The 18,177-nt window shown below is 41.2% G+C and overlaps 1 protein-coding gene across 1 annotated transcript; it reads right to left on the bottom strand.

Moving 5' to 3' along the window:
- Positions 1-502: 502 nt before the first annotated feature.
- Positions 503-17,259, bottom strand: zhx1 (zinc fingers and homeoboxes 1). The gene is made up of 8 exons (XM_030394194.1): positions 16,761-17,259; positions 14,285-14,616; positions 13,720-14,183; positions 12,963-13,172; positions 10,878-11,093; positions 8,771-8,935; positions 7,386-8,603; positions 503-6,096 (listed from the first exon to the last, which is right to left on the bottom strand). Exons 2-8 carry the CDS (start codon positions 14,490-14,492, stop codon positions 5,812-5,814), a joined length of 2,766 nt encoding a protein of 921 aa, XP_030250054.1. The 5' UTR covers positions 14,493-14,616; positions 16,761-17,259; the 3' UTR covers positions 503-5,811.
- Positions 17,260-18,177: the final 918 nt, after the last annotated feature.

Below are 18,177 nucleotides of genomic sequence, written 5' to 3' on the forward strand. Positions count from 1 at the left end.
TTGAGATCTCAGATCCCTTAGATTACGATGGATGAGCTGTGTGCAGTCATTCTATCGTTTTTGGGGGCTGATTTCCCCAGTCCCCATTTACTTCACTTGTTGAGATTGATTGAGTTGAGATTTGCTGCAACTCTGTTTGCTGTGAAGCTCCAGAAATGTTCTGTGGACCAAAAAACTTCCCCCCAACTTTACATGGGCGTGCAGGAGAGTAGATGATGCCTGAATGTTCCTTTTTGCATTAACAGTGATGACAAATTACATTCTAATCAAGAATTGTGTTGCAAAGTGTCTGACTTATACAAATATCTATCAAGTATCCAATAAATATCTACCGTCCTGAATAGCTAAATCTCAAAAGTAACTCATGGTGACTGACAGTAAGGTTCAGGTGTTAATAGGATACACAGCTTTTATCACTGCCATCTGCATTTACTTCAGACTGCTTCACATCACATTTATTCAAAGTAAAAAACACGCAGAATGTTGCCCACGAGTGCACACGTCTTTTGATCAAAATTTATTGGGTTTTGTCCTCAAACAAGTATAAAATATAAATCTTTTCTAAATCAAGCTAGAAATCAAGCCAGAGCCTCAACAACAGCTGGGATCTTAAATTAACATTGCACAAATCATCTGCCTCACAGCTGGTAGCTACAAGCTGCTTATCGCAGGGGCCACAAGAGGAACTTAGAGCTTTCTAAAGCAAGCCTGCAGAGGCGAAAGCACAAACATACCTTGTTTAATCAAAGTTTATGACAGATACTCTCAGTTTGTAGCACATTTCAGATGTACAGGCAGAGTGTGGAAATAACTTAGATGTAGATGGAAATGTCAGTTCCTGTAGACACAGAATGACACCGATTTGAACTGTTTTGTCACGGAGTTTTAAGTCATGATTGTTGCAGGCAGAAACATCATCTTTGCATGCACTGCCTGCAAAAAGTCCAAAACAAGTCCGTTTTTTTTCAAGAATCTCCTCTCGCTGTAAATCAAGTTCAAGGTTGATTTTTAAAGGACTGACATGACAGCCTATCTTTTAAAAGCCACATTTATCAGTTCAAGTTAGGGGCGATATTTAATTCCCCATTATACAGTTTATCATTGTGTCTCTGTGTCTACAGAACCAAATGTAACTTGATAAAAATCACCGTCACCATCTAGTAAAACAGGTCTGTAACTTGTATTGAAGAGGAAACCAAGGGAAAAGTGTATGCTAAAAAGCAAAGCACGCTCTTAAGAAGCAACAACTTGAGGGTAAAAACTGTCAACAGATAAAAATCTGATCAGAAAACTGAAAGATGAAAATTCCACTGTGAATGAGATTGTAAAAAGAAAAAAAATCAATTCATACGTACAGTATATTACAACTCTGACAAGGTGTTTGATGCTCCTTTAGAGAGAGAAAAAAAAAGCTGGCTGCTGTTAAGTGAAAACATCTGAATCTCTGATTGCTGTAAGGAACATTCAACCAACTACCTGTGTAAATACAGAAAACAAGTGAGGACTATAGCAGAAGTACAGCGAAGGATACAGATATGACATTATGTGCACAATAGGACAGCAGGTAAACTACTCAGATCACAATGTTAGCTTTTAGCTCTACTGCACAAGGTTAATTGGGATACAAGAAGACTGTTGGATATACAATCACAACTCAGCGAGCAGACACAGCACCTCAGCCACCTGAGAGAACTATTTAAATGCACGATTCGTACTGAAAGTAGGATTCTGGTTTAGTAGACGGTAATATTGTAGTAGCGCCAGGCTCGTTCTGTTCCTACCAAAACTCTTAGCATCCACCTAATATGTGGCTAATATCGAATGTTTACGTGGATGACTTCTGTTATGGTTGTAGCTTCAGATCTATAAAGCACAGAACATCTTTGAAGGGGGCCCTGGTGAATTAGTTCTGCCATATATATAGCATTTTTCTGTTACATTTAATGTTAAAGCACCGATGTAGATGTAAAGACACGTGATTAAGAAGACAAATGTTTTCTGAGTGCTATCAGAACATTATTTTCCACAAGTCCTCCAAAAGTGCATGTCTTCTCTGCTGAGTTGTGATTCCATATTTTTGCAACAAAAGTACCAAAAAGCCACTTGGGCAACACTGTCTGCACTCTAAAACTGATTCTATTTCAAAAACACTACTCTATTGTACATATTGTATGAGTTTGTCTTGTTAACAAACTACCCACTGATGTCTGGAAAGAGTTGTAATGACACAGTTTTCATAGATAGAAACATATAAAACCATTCAAAAACCAACTGACTAGAATAAAGAAAGAGCACACTGTAAAAGACGGTGGGCTGGATACCTGGGGGAAGGTGTAAGCCTAACCTGTGGACTAAAACAAGGTAACTGCGGAGCCAGTTTGTAGCCTGTGCAGAATGTGAAGTAGCAGGATTCAAATGGTTAGAAAAGGGCTGCCGCACAATGACCGCAAATTGTGGTGATAGTGATGTGGTGACAGTTTACTCTTTGCTTGCTTTTGTAGACTCTTAGCCTCAAATGGAGGAAGCTAATTGAAGTAAGCCTGTCGAAGCTAACAGTGACAAGCCTAAAATAAAAAGAGTCCATGAAGTGAAGAAAACAGAGAAAACAGGTCTATGGTTCCGGTCAAGTAGGTGAACAACAGTAACTGGTATTATTAAAACTACTAAATGATTCATCCCAGATTAGGCTTCTACCATGCCAAGTATACCAACCGAAAATATTGTATGTACAAATAAGCAGTTGTTCGTCTTTGTTATTGCATGCAGTATTAGACAAAAGGTATACCTTAACATTTTGAATTTGTTATTTTTCATGGCAGGGCACCTGTCACATTACGACGACATGTTTGAAAGTTTGAGCTCTCCTTCAGTTGCTATAAACTAGCTATCTTAGCTAGTGTACAGCTAGCAGACTACATTGGTTTCAAAGATACTCACTTAAAAAAAAAAGGTGCTAACATGTAGTGTAACAAGTGCCTTCTGAAAAAAAAAAACAATACAATTCGGAACACCAAGGTATCTGTTTTAAGGACTTAGAACAGAAGTTTCCAAAGTCAACTTAAGAGTATCTAGGCATCTTTTAGCGTCAGCAGAAAGCAGAGCTCGGTCATGCATCACAACTTAGTTTGAACAAGCTTCGCTTAAGAATCACCCACAGTATGTGATTTCCAAAGCATCAACAAATTCCCCCCCGTCATCTTCTGTCGAGAGTTGGTGCAATTCTGTTCAAACAAGCGAACGACCCATGGAGGCACATAGGTTTATCTGCAAAGCTTCATCAGAGTCTCTCCCCCTATTTGTGAAGAACTGTTGTTGACACAGTTTTCAGTCTGTTGTCCTGTCAATTTACTGCGGTGAAGCGTGAGGAAAACAGTTCCAAAGAGGAGTGTTTATTTGGTAACTTCCCACCGAAGAGGGAATGCTGTGCTGTTTCATCAGGCATCACAACGATCCCTTCCACCAGAGCAGGTGAATGTTTCAACAAAGTCTGTTTTAATCTTCTGAACCATTTCAGTCCGGTGAAGATGTCCCTACAGCCCTGTTGGTTTGTCTTCCTGTTTTGTATACAATTTCATGAAACAGAGAGCTAACAGGACACACGTTCACAGAAACATGTCTTGGGAAGTGCACATCAAAAGTCCAGGCATTCATTTTACAAAAGTGAACTGGAGGATAGGGGTCAAGAGTCGTACAGGGGTGTGTCGGAGCAGAGCGACAGTACAAAACAAATATAATACGTGTGCATTTTCAAAAGGAGAAAAGATTATCAATGGGGCTCAAATTGTGCAATCTAGCAAAAGAAAGCGGTGGGTGATTGTTCTTTCTAGCTTTCTGAGCCTTATAACATCTATGAAACAACACAAATTATTTTTAAAAACATGATAAACTGATTCCTCCTCCTGACAACACAAGGATTAAAAAGGCAAAACACTGGTTCAGTTTGTAGTCGTACAAAACAGATTTGGTCTCTCAGAGCCATTTTATGGTATAATAAGAGATTAAGGTGCCTAATCAGGATTTAGTCCACAACGTATACAGGTGGACAAAGTGCATTTAAAAAAAAAAAGTTTAGGTGCTTCACGTTTTTCTCTTCAGTGCAGACTGGAGTCAAATTATTATTTGAAATGCTGTTTAACAGTCTTTCTTTAAAGTACAGGACAAGGCCCAAAATGATTCACAGGCCTTGTTTATGACCCAAGCTGATGAGCCCAAACCTAAAAGGCAAGGTGTTTGTGGTTTGGTGGTGATTGTAGCCTTGACAAGGTGATAACTTGTGGATTGACTTGCTCTAAATGTATACAGGAGCCGCAGCTGGTGCGTACGTTTACATGGTTTTGAAAACACTCTGCAATGCTGCACACTTTATCCTATAATTCAGTCCATCCACTCAACCCATCGGAAATCAACCTTCTACGTGAAACGCTGCGACGAATTTGTTCTGTTACTATTATCATTTGAGTGGACCCAGACGTCTGCCTCACAGTGGCCGTTACTTTGCTCACAAACAGTGTCATGGCCTCAGAATGTAGCCCACTGTTAAGGAGACAACACATTCAACTTTGGGACAACAGCGTCACACTATTCTGGATTAACATAACAACAAAAAAACTTGAAAAAGGTCATAAAAGGATATACATAACTTGATGTGTCTATCAAAACATGAAAAGTTGGTTTAAAAAGGTTAATAGCAGTGCATATTAAACACATACTGTGGCATTTTTCCATCAGATTTGTAGGTGTTCATTTAGAAAGCTATAATATTAATAATACTACTCATGAAACAACAAGCCACTATAAAGGGAAGACTTGAGTAGACATCCTATGTTTTAAAAGCATCATGGCATTCATTCAGCATTAAGGTACTCAGTCTCATATTGAGATAAAACGCCTGACTTTCAGTGTCATTATCAACCCAGGTCAACACAAACAACCAGCTGATTCGTATCTGGTCCTTGTTTTGATCTTCACAACAAAAAACATACTGTAACATGTAAAAATCAAACAGTTCCACACACAGATGTATGCTAGTTCCATTGGGGACATCGCTCAGGAGTGACATCTAGCTGTGAAACATTTTAAAGCACCTTTGTAAACACAACAGACAAGTCCTTTTTTTTCTTTTTTTCCTTTTCTTTTCTGTGTGCGCTGTTAGTTTGGGACCAGGTGTGAAACATTCATAACACTGGAAATTAGGCCTGTGCTCATAACAACACGCCATCCCACGGAAATGCAGCATAAATGTTTAAATAAATCGTCATTTTAGCAAGCGAGGAGTGCAAATTTAACAATGGGCCTGGTGGACATTAAAAACGGTCAATTCCTCTGAAAACCTCTCATTTACAACAGCCAGTGTTCATTAATTGCTTCTCAAGCAGGATGTATGGATGTGTCTGGAAACACCTCCGTTTTTGGCTGAAGTTTACATCTTCAGCTCAGCATAAAGATTGTACTTTGTGGTATTTCCTTTCGACAAAATATTGTGTAACTGCTGCTTTTTAAGCTTTATCAAAGGTTGTTGTGCCACTTAGAGATTTGCGAGGCTTGCATTGAACTCTTCTTTACCATCGTGTCTAAGCTGCTTCACATTACTTACAGTAAATACGTACTGAGAGAGTGAGCTAAAGCTAACTGTCCATCCGTTAGTCTCATGTAGATGTGATTCAGAAATAGTTTGGAAATAACAGTGAATTAAAGTTGCAAATGAGTATGCATGCAAATCAGTGGCAAAAAGACTTGGTTTAGCTGACAGTCTTCCAGCATTGATCATACCAGTATGTCATTTGTAACATTCTGTACTGTTCCCCACAATCATCAGTCTTCAGAAACAGACAAGGACTTCCTGACGCTACGTGACGGCTCCCAAACCTCACTGTCATCCGTGTCATCACCGCCATCGTCCTCATCTTCTTCTTCATCTTCCTCATCTTCCGCCCCTGCGCCACTCTGCTCCCCCGTGGCCGTCGAGGCCTCTCCCTGCGTCTCCACTCCCTCCTCCACCCCTCCTTCGTCTCCGTCCATCCTTCCCACAGTTGACTCCTGGAAAGGATCTGACCCTGCTTCCAAGCGGCGCTGGACTTCGGCAAACCACTCCCTCACCTTTTAACAGAGAGAGAACCACTTTAAGAGCCTGGTGAAAGCGAGGCAGAAGCTAGCAGTGAGGACACAAAGGTCATGTCTTCTGTACTATTTCTGGGAATTCATACAAACTTTACCTGATGTAGGACTGAGGACTGAAACCGTGTTTAAAAAAAGTATTTACAAGCAATTGACATTGTGTGGGATTTTTTGATTTTCACAGAGATTAAAATCCAAAATACTTCCTCAAGGCATGACACTCGTCATGACTGTTAACTGCTGCTGGATTTAAATGCCAATTTTGATAATTTTGGGACTACACACCTAAAAACTTGAATGTTTCAGGCACAAAAAATTAATCAAAGTAAAAGGATCATCCTCTAGAATTATATACCTTGTAGTTTAAAGAAGACTTTGACATAGCCTTTATTTGATATTTCAGGGAGATAAAATGTGCAAGAAGTATATCTAAGTAGTTAAATAATATAATTAAACCTAAATGCTCAAACGTTTGTTCGGTTGGAGTTCTGCTAAGGAAATTTGCCTCAGTATTTCTAAAATCCTGGCTATATCATGTATTATGATAACGATAGATTTTAGAAAACAAAAGCACTATTCTGGGGGGGGTATTTTGGAGGGGTGGGTAGAGGGACGTGGATACTACTTGTTGTATTACTCTTCTTGAATTGTGTCATGCCCTTCTCTTTTGTACAAAGCTGAAAGTGCAGTAATAAGACCAGAGTTTTCAGCTTCTTTCCATTCGTAATTCATGTTATCGAGTGGAAATCAGTTTAAGAAAGTAAACCTTGACTGATTTAGCCTCTGCGCCAGGAAGACGTCACTTTTATGCACACTGAAAAATCTTAAAATGGCAACTGGAAAACATGCGCCAAACAAAATGAAAAGAGAACACATGGAAACTTAAAAAGAAAGGAAAGTGGCATATTGACTAAAAGCCTTGAATATGTTAGTTCAAAAGGGGGGAGGATGGTGATGACAACTGAAATTGGCAAACAACTCAACTCAACTTCTTATCTTTGTGTATGTGAGTTTGACTCCTTTTTCTTATTTTCTAATCAGCGCTCATTTTAAGTCATACCACACTTAACAGAGATCAGGATAAAAGTATAACAAAAAAAAACTAAAAAAGGAAAAATACTTACATAAAACATGTAGTGTTCACCTGCATGTTGAGATATTTTAAGCCTTTAATGAGTGGGTAGAAGGTACTATTAAAAGCTACTGGGAAACAGAACCCTGGCTGACAGTCAATCTCACTGACATTCCAATAAAAAAGATCCTTTCATTACCTGTTCATAGCTCATGTTGGTCTTGGTGACAAGCTCATCCAGGTCTTGCTCATTGAGAAAATGGTGCTTCAGGTAGTACTCCTTCAGAATCTCCCTCCCAGTCTTGAATTTCTTTGACACGGGAGATCTATTAACGTCTGCACTGTACGAGGCAGACCTCCTTGGCTGCTTTCTGGTTCGAGACCGCCCCCAACCTCGATTTCGGCCACGTCTTTTTCGACCGATGCTGCCGCTTACCATCTTATTGCCTCCTCCACCAGCTGGCCCTTCGACATTGCCACTCTGATACTGGAAGAACCACTTGAGGTTACTGTTTTTCCATGAGTACCGAGAGTCCCCAAACCAGCTGACGATGTAGGACCGAGGAAGGCCGCTCTCTTCTGCCAGCTGGTCATACTCCTCTGGTGTGGGCCACTGGGTCCGCACAAAGGCACTTTTCAGAATATGGAGCTGCTCCGGGGTCTTTTTACTCTTATCTTTCATGTCTTTGTTGCTGCTGGGCAGCTGCCTACTGCGTCCACCGGGCGGGGTCTGACTACCTTTACGAGACGAAGAGGCAGGAGGAGAAGAAGAAGAGCTAGCTCCTGCTCCTCCTTCTCCTGCTTTTGCTCCATCCGTCTCCATCTTTCCTCCCTCTGAAGAATCTGGGGACGACGTGCTGACAGGTGGCATTTTTCGTCTCTCAGTGAACCACGCATCAATTTCCCTCCTCGTCAGTTTAGTCTCTGTCCTCAGGCGGCTCAGCTCTTCGTCTGATGGGGTGTTGCTCTTTTCAAAACTTTCCTCCAGCACCACCAGCTGCTCTGGAGTCTTCTCTTTAAACTTTTGCAAGGTGAAATCTGGGAATGGATTCCATGTTTTGGGCCGCGTCTCCTTCTCCTTCACGGGGGGAGTGCGTGGAGGAAGGGGAGACGTGGGAGTCTCGTCGCTTGAGTCAATAACAATGGTGGTGGAAGCACTGCTACTGCAGCCGCCTCTTCCACCTCCATCATGGAAAACAATGACATGGCTGTTCTTGGAATTGCGCTGGTTGTACCTGGTGTCACTGAACCACTTCTTGATTTCTCCCTTTGTCAGGTTGGTGAGCTTCATCAGCCGTGCGATTTCAGCATCAGTGACAAAATGGTTTTTCAGGTAGCTGGCTTTCAGCTCTGCCAGCTGCTCTTTGGACTTCTTAGGCCGCAAACTGAATGTATCAGCACTGAGGGCCGAATTCTCCTTAGAAAAAGAAAGGGGAAAGTTATATATTAATCAAGGCTTTCTGCAGTGCCATTTGGCATACATAGGTGCCACATACCATTTAGAAGAAAGACAAAATGGCTACAGGTGAGATTGTGGGCACAAAAAGCATTTGTTTGACAGGCAACAACAAGGGCTATCCTTACCTGTGGAGAAAGAGAGGGAGGCTGGACAGTGGTGGCTCGTTTGAGCTCACTGTTTGTTGGGGTGGGCTGGCAGGGAACTCTGCTGGAGCTCTGAGACTGGCTGGGCAGCCCTGCTACTGTCAGAGTGATGGGACTGGTCACTGGAAGGTTCCCTCCTGGGCCGACCTACACAGAGTCAGATAATAATGACACACTAAATGAAAGGATGAGACATATAACCATACAGGGATGCATTTATTGTTTAAAAAAACTGTAGATGTTATTTGTAACACTACACTCTATGGATAAAACTGGTTTTCGCATGTAACTGCTGAAATTGATTCAAGGACTTGCATCAATGGACGGCTGTTTCTGACAGACTCTATTTTCACTCTCCTTAATTTGTAAAATATATGAGTCAGGCCAGAGACCAAAACCAACAGAGATGAGAACATGCAGCTGAGTGAAAGATTTCACACAGAAACTGTTTAACAAGCTCTGCATGTACTTGGTGCAAGACTTTTGTTCACAAGATCCAGGCAGATACTGCTGAGCTATAAGCAAACCCAGCATTTATGGCATGGTTTACAAAACTGTCATTACAGTTATACTGTCTGCACCAATAAAAATACACTAACATTTTATTCAGCTTCTCTTCAGCACATAATAAATATTAGCATATGACCTACTGAAAATTACCTGATACATCACGGAGAGCCTTTTAAGTCTGCTGACAGGGAATCTGATTAACATTTTGAGACCTTGTAAGACCTAATAAAGAGTTTTGAAAATTGTCTTCAAAGATATGAACAAATATTCAAATGTATTCATTAAAACTAAGTAAAATTATAGCTGCTGTGCGGCGATGGGTCGGGTCCGGGCTATTTTTGGCAATTCTGAGCAACAAACAGGAGAATAGGAAGACAAGACAGTTGACAACAATGTTCATTTTGGACCACTTGAGGCTTGAACTCACAACTTCTGAAACCAAAGACTGTCATCTATCGCTCTGAGCTAATTGGCAAGTGGCAATACAACAGTGGCTTCACAAACTGAGTAAGCCATTCACTGTTGTGCAGGCAGATTTGAAACCACTGTAAAAAATTCAGTTATCAAGACAAAAATCTGAAAATACACATATTGCAGCATGGAGATGTTGGTAATTTGTTTTTAAAAATGATTCATTTGCTCCATAAGTGAATAACTGATGTTTAAAAATGCTGCTTGCATTGACTGCAATTATTCACATGAGAGCAGAATTCAATATGTTCTCAAAATTCAGTTTTTTAGGTAAAATTCTGATATTTGCCAAACTTCATCAGCCATGACTCCAAAATATTCTCAATTTTTTTCAGGAAGATTGAAATTGTATTTAGCAAGAATTTGATAGTATATGTTTACAGTCAAACATTTTGATGCACTGTAGGCTTGATTTTTGATAAATCAAAAATCCGAGAAACAAGTTTTGTGGAGGGCGGTCTGAAGATGCTCTCTAGCAAGTCTGGTGACAATTGAGCAAAAATTGTGGGAGTTTTATAAGTTTTACAGGTTTTGAAAAAAACTGAGTGATGGACTTCATAATTTGTAATGATTTTAAGTGGACTAAAGTTTCAGCAGTATTGGGGCTACAGTTTGGTGAAAGTTTCAAAACTGGAGCATGTACTGTTGATTTTGTAGGTATTTTTAAAGTTTTTAAAATTAAAACGCTTATTGTGCCCCCCCCAGGAGGAACACTGACATGTCCTTGGAATTAGGTAAATCTGGCATGGGGTCAGACATTTCTGTAAAGTTTGGTGAGTTTTCGCTCTTGGGAAGTATGACTTCCTTGGAAGAAAGAAAGAAGAAAGAAAGAAAAAGAATTCCTAGGAATACAATAGTGTCCTGGCTGCCCGGACCCTAATGACCAGAGACTCAACAGCAGAAAAGGAACACAATGGCAGATTGCTGATTGCAAGACACAGCAGTCTCCTCTATATGTGATTAATTATGGCTTCACCCCTAAGACATTAATGCTTATTTGAACTGGATCAATATATGAAAGGCAATGTGACAGACATACAGTTAAAGGCAAGGCAGGTCTACGCCTTGTTAGTCTGGTTATATATATGTGTTTTCTTTCCTTACCTACCTGTGTGAACACCAGGCCAGGCTGGCCCACTATCTGGCACGTCTGAAGAATGGACTGCAGGCCGTTGGCAGCAGCTGAGAGTTGGTGAGCAGGTATGACAGTGATGGTTTGAGGGACCGTGTGCACCGTGCCATTGAACTGTTTTCTTCTGGCCTCCTCCACCTCCTCTGGAGTCCAGCTCACACCATGCTTCAGTCGCTGGGCTGAGAACCACACCTTGGTGTAGATCAAGCACATTTGATTCAACCATTTACAAAAATATGCAAAAAGGCAAAATCTAGTATATTTCAGACATTTTTTATATTTCAAAACAAGATTGAGGTGGCCCTTTTCTCTTTTTTCAAACAGAAAGAAAGGAACTTCAACTTGTAGATTTTTTTTAGGTATTTTATGTTATAAAAACAAAAAACCAGAAACAGACACATTATTGGATCCGATATACAGGACTTTTCTGATTAATGGAATTGGTGTTTTTATTTTTTCTGGTTGCCAATTAAAAGAAACAACAAAGTATGCTATTTTGGCTCCAATGTAGAATTAAGCAACATTACCCTCGAGGGTGTGCTTTAACGTCATTTGAGCACGACAGTGATGCAGTCAGACTGTGAAGTGCACAAATGACTTTAAAGCACACCCTCAAGGGTAATATTGCGATTATACAACTAATACCAACAAAAATAAAATGTATAATCAACATATATCCATGTTGATGGACAATTTGCTCTAAAATTTTAGAGGTTTTTGCAAGTGTGCGTCGTGTTTCCAAGGAAACACATGGGGTCGGACTAATAACTGAAACAAAATCAGTCACGTCAGTAGATTCATATGTGTAATGGAACGTAGTTTACCACTACAGCAAATGATTCAACCCTTAGTAACGACCTAGCAACAGAAACGATTTTCTAGTCCCAGATGAGTGAACACTGAGTTGACGTTAATGTTTTATCGCGGTCTCGGAATTTGCTGAACTAAATCAATACTGCACAGATAAACAGAAAATGCTGATTTTTATTGCCGATCAACTTCTTGGGCTGTCAGATGTTTTCAGGAGTATCTGAAAAGCACTAAACAGGATGCAGATTTTATAACTATAACAAAAGAAGAGCTAAACAGGATTCTTCATGAATTTTATGGGTCAGCAAGAAACAGCCGAGATCAGCACTACTCCATCAGCAGCTACGTCGGATTGAGGGCTGGCATCAACCGTTATATCAACGACCCTCCCCTCAGTCGCGCATGGTGTCTAATGCAAGACACTGAGCTCACAACGTCAAACAACGCGTTTAGTGGACTCATAAAGTCTCTCAGGAGAGCGGGCCGCGACAAAACTGAACATCATGCCGCGATCACCGAGGAGGACCCATCAGTTTTAAGAAAGTCGGAGGCATCATCCTCTCATCCTCCTCCAACCATTCATCCCAACTGAGACCGCCAAATAAATCAAAATTAACAACAAACCGATCCATTTTGTAGCCTATTTTTCCGCCGTTTCCTACTCCAGCTCTGACAGTTACATTGTTGCCATGGAGATGAATACAATGTTGCCACAGACTTGGTGGAGTAATATTTTGAGTAATAAGTCAGGCGTGCTGTCATGCCTATTTGAGCACATTCTAAATTTCTTGTTGACCAATCATATTGCTTGGTCGGACCAACTTATTGTACAATCCTCTCTGTTTAACTCATGGCCCCACCCACAACATTAGATTAGTTATACCTCACGAGTACTTGCCCAGTAACACTGAAAAATATGCTAGTAACTAGTCACTTAAGATATCAAATAAATGTAATGAAGTAAAAGGTAAAACATTTATAGCAACAAATTAATTTTTTTTTTAAAAATACTGAAGTACTTTAAAATTGCTCTTATTTACTTTCCTTTCCTGCACTGGTTATTCTAAATTTTGACACATAGACTTGACCTTTCACTGCAAATATGTATTGGTTACACATATTGGTTATGTATCTCCTCTGTTCGAAAGAATTAGTAGAGGTGTCAGCCATGAAACAAACATACTGGTTCATCCCTACTGAAAACACAACATTCTTTGTGAGCACAGGTAATCTACCCAAAACAACATTTACCTTGATCTGTTCCTCTGTGAACTGTGTCTGTGCTGCCAGGCTGCTGATCTCAGCCATGGAGGGGTAAGGAAATTTCTTGTATGTGCTGCCCAGCAGGGGGTTGGTGTCCATAGCTGCACTGTAGGATGGGATGCTGCTGAGGGGAATCAGTAGCTGAGGCTGAGCTGCTGCTGCTGCTGCAGTGTGCTGGGCCTGGAAAGCAGAAAGCACCTGAAACAAAGACAGAGAGGGGGGACATAAGAAAGACTGGACTGATAATGGAACAAAGTGGCAAAGGTGAGTCACTGCCTGAGAAACACAGGATGCATTTCTATCAGCTGTGGGGCGCCTGTCCTGTAGCTGGAGTTGACATACAACCTCTCTGTCCCCCTCCAGTCAAAGTATGTTCTGTCTTTATGTTCCTACAGTTGAATGTTTGAGCTTCACTGAGCAATGATTTATATATGCAGAGTCTGAGGAGGAGATGTAATTCTAAGGATTTTGAAAAAATAATAGAACAATTTGCATATCAAAAACACATTATTAGTTAAAATACAGAGTTTAGTATACATCTAAACACATGTGTGGAGGGGATGTTTAAAATTATGGCCAACCATTATCCAAAGACTACCAGCCGTTTCATTTTCTTTTTTACGTTTCCAGGCTGCTGTTGATTCTGAATACATGTATTAACTTTTTAGAGATAGGGGCAGATGTATTCTTACGTCCATGCTCCTGGATGAGTCAGCTAAACACTTGCATAATCGAGACTTCCTACCTGTGCCAGGCCAGCAGGCAGGACTGTGGGGTTTAAACTGGATGATTTCCTCTGCTGCTCTGAGGGTGGGCTGACCAGCAAGCCGCCTCCCCCGAGCTTCATGGAGTCGTGCAGCAGCATCTCCACGGGCGTCATTGGCCCTAGAGGAGCCTCAATGGGTTCCTGCTCTCCTCCCACGTCTCCCTCGCCACCCCCTCCGAAACCCTCGACTGCCTCATCTGCTGACTTCAGGGACACTGCGATCCTCTTGGGCTCAGATTTGGTCTTCATCCTCATGATGGGGGTCTTGCTGAGAGAGATGGCAGCAACTGCGGCAGGGTCTGCTCCTCCGTCCTCGGGTGTATCACACTGTTGCTCCTGGGTCGGCTGGTTGCTGTCCAGATCCTCAGGAGGGTTTGTGGCGCTGCGCTTCAATGAGGGGCCGAGGACTTCACTGTCTTCTACAGTAGAGACACTGGGCTCATCTGTGATAACGATCACACAACATCGTGTCATTCCCGTCAATTCAGATTTAAAAAGTGCCACTGTCATCTGTACATGGAGAAGGGGCTAAGAACAATCTCACCTGTATCTGGAGGGGTGGGGACAACCACTACTGCCTGATCCAGCTCCTCTGCAGTTGGACCATCCTCTGTTCCCTCCTTCACCTTCCCCTCCTCTTCCTCTGCCTCTTCCTCCTTTGTCCTTTCGGTTTTATCCTCCACCTCTTCCTGCTCCACCACATCAGAGGGCAGCACCATGCAAGGCGTGGTCGATTTCCGGCGGCTCGACATTGTCAAACCAAACTCTGTTTACTTCTGCGTAGGCTTAAGAAGATCTGGGACAGAAGTGTCGAGGCTCACATGTCTTATGTGGTTGTGCTCACATGCTAGAGTCCTTGGATCATGTACGGTATTTCTGGTGGGGGGGAAACATAACAAAATACAAATGTCAAAAACAATTTATTGTAAAAAAAAAAAACTGTTGGACCTATATTCTCGAATCCTTATTTCAAAGATTGTCCGCCTTTGGTGTAACAAGTCTAATCAAAAGCATCTTCAACTTTGGAGCGTGGATTAGAGTTTTTAATGCTTCCTATTAAAAGAAACTGAACACCTGTAGGATTTGGGACTTTACTTAGACAAGAGAGGCAGTTTTAAGCTCTTGGGCTTTATAAACTGGCGGACATTATGAGACCAAACAAATACTTGAAGAAATAGATTTATCAGTAATGAAGGTTACTGTTACTTGCAGCCCTACATAATCAAGATATATATAGTAAGACAACAATATCATGTAAATGTATGGAATTGTTTCTGAAATGTAAAGGGGCTCTTTGGACCTTCGGTGTAGTGCAGGAAGCTGGACATAAGTTTATGTTAGTGGACTCCATCTCTAAACAAACATTAGCTACTGTTGCTCTATGGCAGCAGAGCGGAGAGAGGCACTGATACAAGGCACTTGAGAACGTGCATAAAGTCACATCCTTTGGATTTTCATGGAAAATCCGACACAAGTCCTTCACAAAGAAATCCACAGTCCAGCAGCATTAAACAACTTAAACAAATTGTCCACAGGCTTGTATAGGCATCTGAGAGACACGGGGAAGGTCTCATTTATCCCGTCACATTCAATCTGCTCACATATGTCCAGTAAGAAAAGTGATTATTACATGTAAATTGATACAAATTGTTACTTAGAACCCCTTTAATAAACCCTGCACATTTTCAATTCATACAGAATGAATTGTGTTTGTGCCGTCTAACACATGATATTTCAGGGTCATAAGAATAAAGTGTATACAGCCTGGGGTTTATGTAGCCAGACACACAAGTGAACAGTGAAGGTGCTCAGGTGGTGGAAACACCTGGGCACCCTCAGTGTGGGCACTTCTTTAAGCATGATGACTAACAGCAGGACTTGTGTAGGCCTGAAAAAGGACTGAACGAGTGCAATTTTGTATGAGGTTTGCATTCGTCACGAAACACAGTAAAAAAACATAAATATATGCCCATAATTGCAAGACAAATTCACATTAATGACCAAGGCAATTACGCAAATGTATGCAATGGATTAGTCAGAAAACTTAAATAATTATTTACATGTCTAATCAATTATTTTTTACAGTCATTGACAAAGCAAAAATAACAATTCCCTCTGATTGAAATTATGCTTTCGCTGCCTAAAAGTAATGTATTTCAACTGTTGATCAGAAACAAGACGCTATTTGAAGAGTCTTTGGGCTCCGTGAAATTGTGACCTGCCTCTTTGTTTCCACATTTTTGCTTTTACATTGTATGCACTAAATTAATGAGTCAATAACTGGTTGCAGCCCTGATTGAAATCATTCATTCTCATACATAATTATGTAAAATCCTAAAACATATGATTCCACATAAAAGACATTAACTATAGTAGTGAATATTCCAACAACCGAACATTCATACATGCCTTATTCCACTGTATTACCAACATGTTGGAGTGCATCACAGGATGAACCCACATAAAGTACTGATCCTCTACCAGTAGCAGGGCCCAAATGAAATGAAAAGCAGGTTATAATATATTAGTTTTCTTAACTGCACGTGTGGAACACACTGGCTGGTTATTGCAAACATCTGATTTAATTTTCATTTGTGTCTTTGTGTGTTGATAAGGATCCTAACTTGATGGTCACCGCCCCATTTAGCCTGCGAAGGTCATTCACCATTACAGAGGTGTTGGAAATGTGTAATTATAATGTCCACTTCTGCAATATGTCTGGAGCCCATTGTTCATCACTTAATGTTTGTCAAGTCTGTCACACAGATTGCACCGTTAACAATAGCGTGGACTGTACAGCCTTCAGGAGGTGATATGCACCAACAGTTAGCGCCTCAATAATAATTTGGAGGTGTGAGCTAGCTGATTCGATATTATTAAAGTAACGATAGAGCAATAAATTAACATAAAAGGACATGTAACTTAGCATCACAGCATCTAGCATGAATATGTGGTGGGCCAACTAGCTAGTGTTAGCCGGGGCGCTCATTATTATTGATCACGTCTGGCGGTAAACTTACTGGAACTACTGAAATGTGCACTGTGTTGCTACCAGGCAGGCGAGACGAGGCGAGAAGTAATTTCCTGGGTCTCTGCAGAGCAGCCTTCAGCTTCTGTCTGGTGGTGTCTCTCGGTGTCTCTCCTTTCCCCGGCTAACCATTCAGCCCCAGCCTGGACGGGACTACCGTCGCGTTAACGTTATTCGGGCTTGCGGGTCTCCCAGAGCCAGCGGAGGGAGGCAGACAGACAGACAGACAGACGGACCGGTCTAACGGCTACGGCCCCCGTCTGCAGATGCTGGAAACACCGGACATCTCTCTCCTCGTCGGAGCAGGTTATTTCAAGCCCACGTCGCGCCTTTGTGAAACGTATATAATCACAAACACGGTAGTTACATTCACAACGTGCCCGCCGGTGCTGTGTTAGTTTGCTGACCTAATTCTCTGGTATTTTTTAACGGCAGATTTTTTTTAATGATCAAACGGCGTCATCATTCAATGTGATACGTCCTGACGTCATTCCCCGGCGACTCTCGGTGCCTCTGACAATTTCGGAAATTTAGCACAAAAAAAAAAAAAATGCAGTACTTTAATCCCTGTATGATACTATTCATTTTCAGTAATGCGTTGTCGTGGAAAAAAACACGACAATAACAGTGTTTAAAGCGGGCCTTAAACTCATTCGTTTCCTGGCCGGGCTGAATGCCAGGTGTCCTTACATGACCTGTCAGGGCAGTATGAGAAGCTACTTGAGGACAACACTGACATCGCAAAGTTCCCTTTCAGCGCACCTGATCGGGTTGCTCGTCATGCTTCCCTTGATTTTTTTTCATCTTCCACACCGTGTTCATAAGCTCTGACATCAACGCCTTATTATATATTAATAACTGTGCGAAAATAAAATGCAAGCTCACTTTGCGGATAGTAATGAACCCAGAACGACTATAACAGGAGACACGAATACCAGAAGAGGACTTGCTATGAATAAAAAAATAAAGATCCCAATTACAGCAACTGAATGTCAGACAAAGCGGTGCATGGCTGGAAGATTATGGTGGCATCCACACACACACACACACTATTTAAGTTTTTGTGAGGTGCATTTCCAGATATATACAAACACCATTATTTCACCTTGTATTATACAGAAAGAGTGATATAAAGAATGTTAAATGGAAACCTAAATCAATTAAGTTTTGCGCTTCTATAATGTTGGAGGTGTTCTTAGAGACTGATTATAAGAAAGTGGTCATAAAGCCATGCGGCACACATACTCCCTCCATAATGGATCGGACCTTATACATGATCGGCTCATCAAGCTCTGCTGAAGCCTGATAATGACCTGTTCATTTGAATCAGATGTGCTGGGGCAGGAAAACCTCTAAAAAAAAATACAGGACAAGGGATTTACAAGGTGGACGCCAACATCTTTAAAATG

This window comes from Sparus aurata, chromosome 17 (assembly GCF_900880675.1).
Source record: "Sparus aurata chromosome 17, fSpaAur1.1, whole genome shotgun sequence".
Taxonomy (NCBI): domain Eukaryota; kingdom Metazoa; phylum Chordata; class Actinopteri; order Spariformes; family Sparidae; genus Sparus; species Sparus aurata.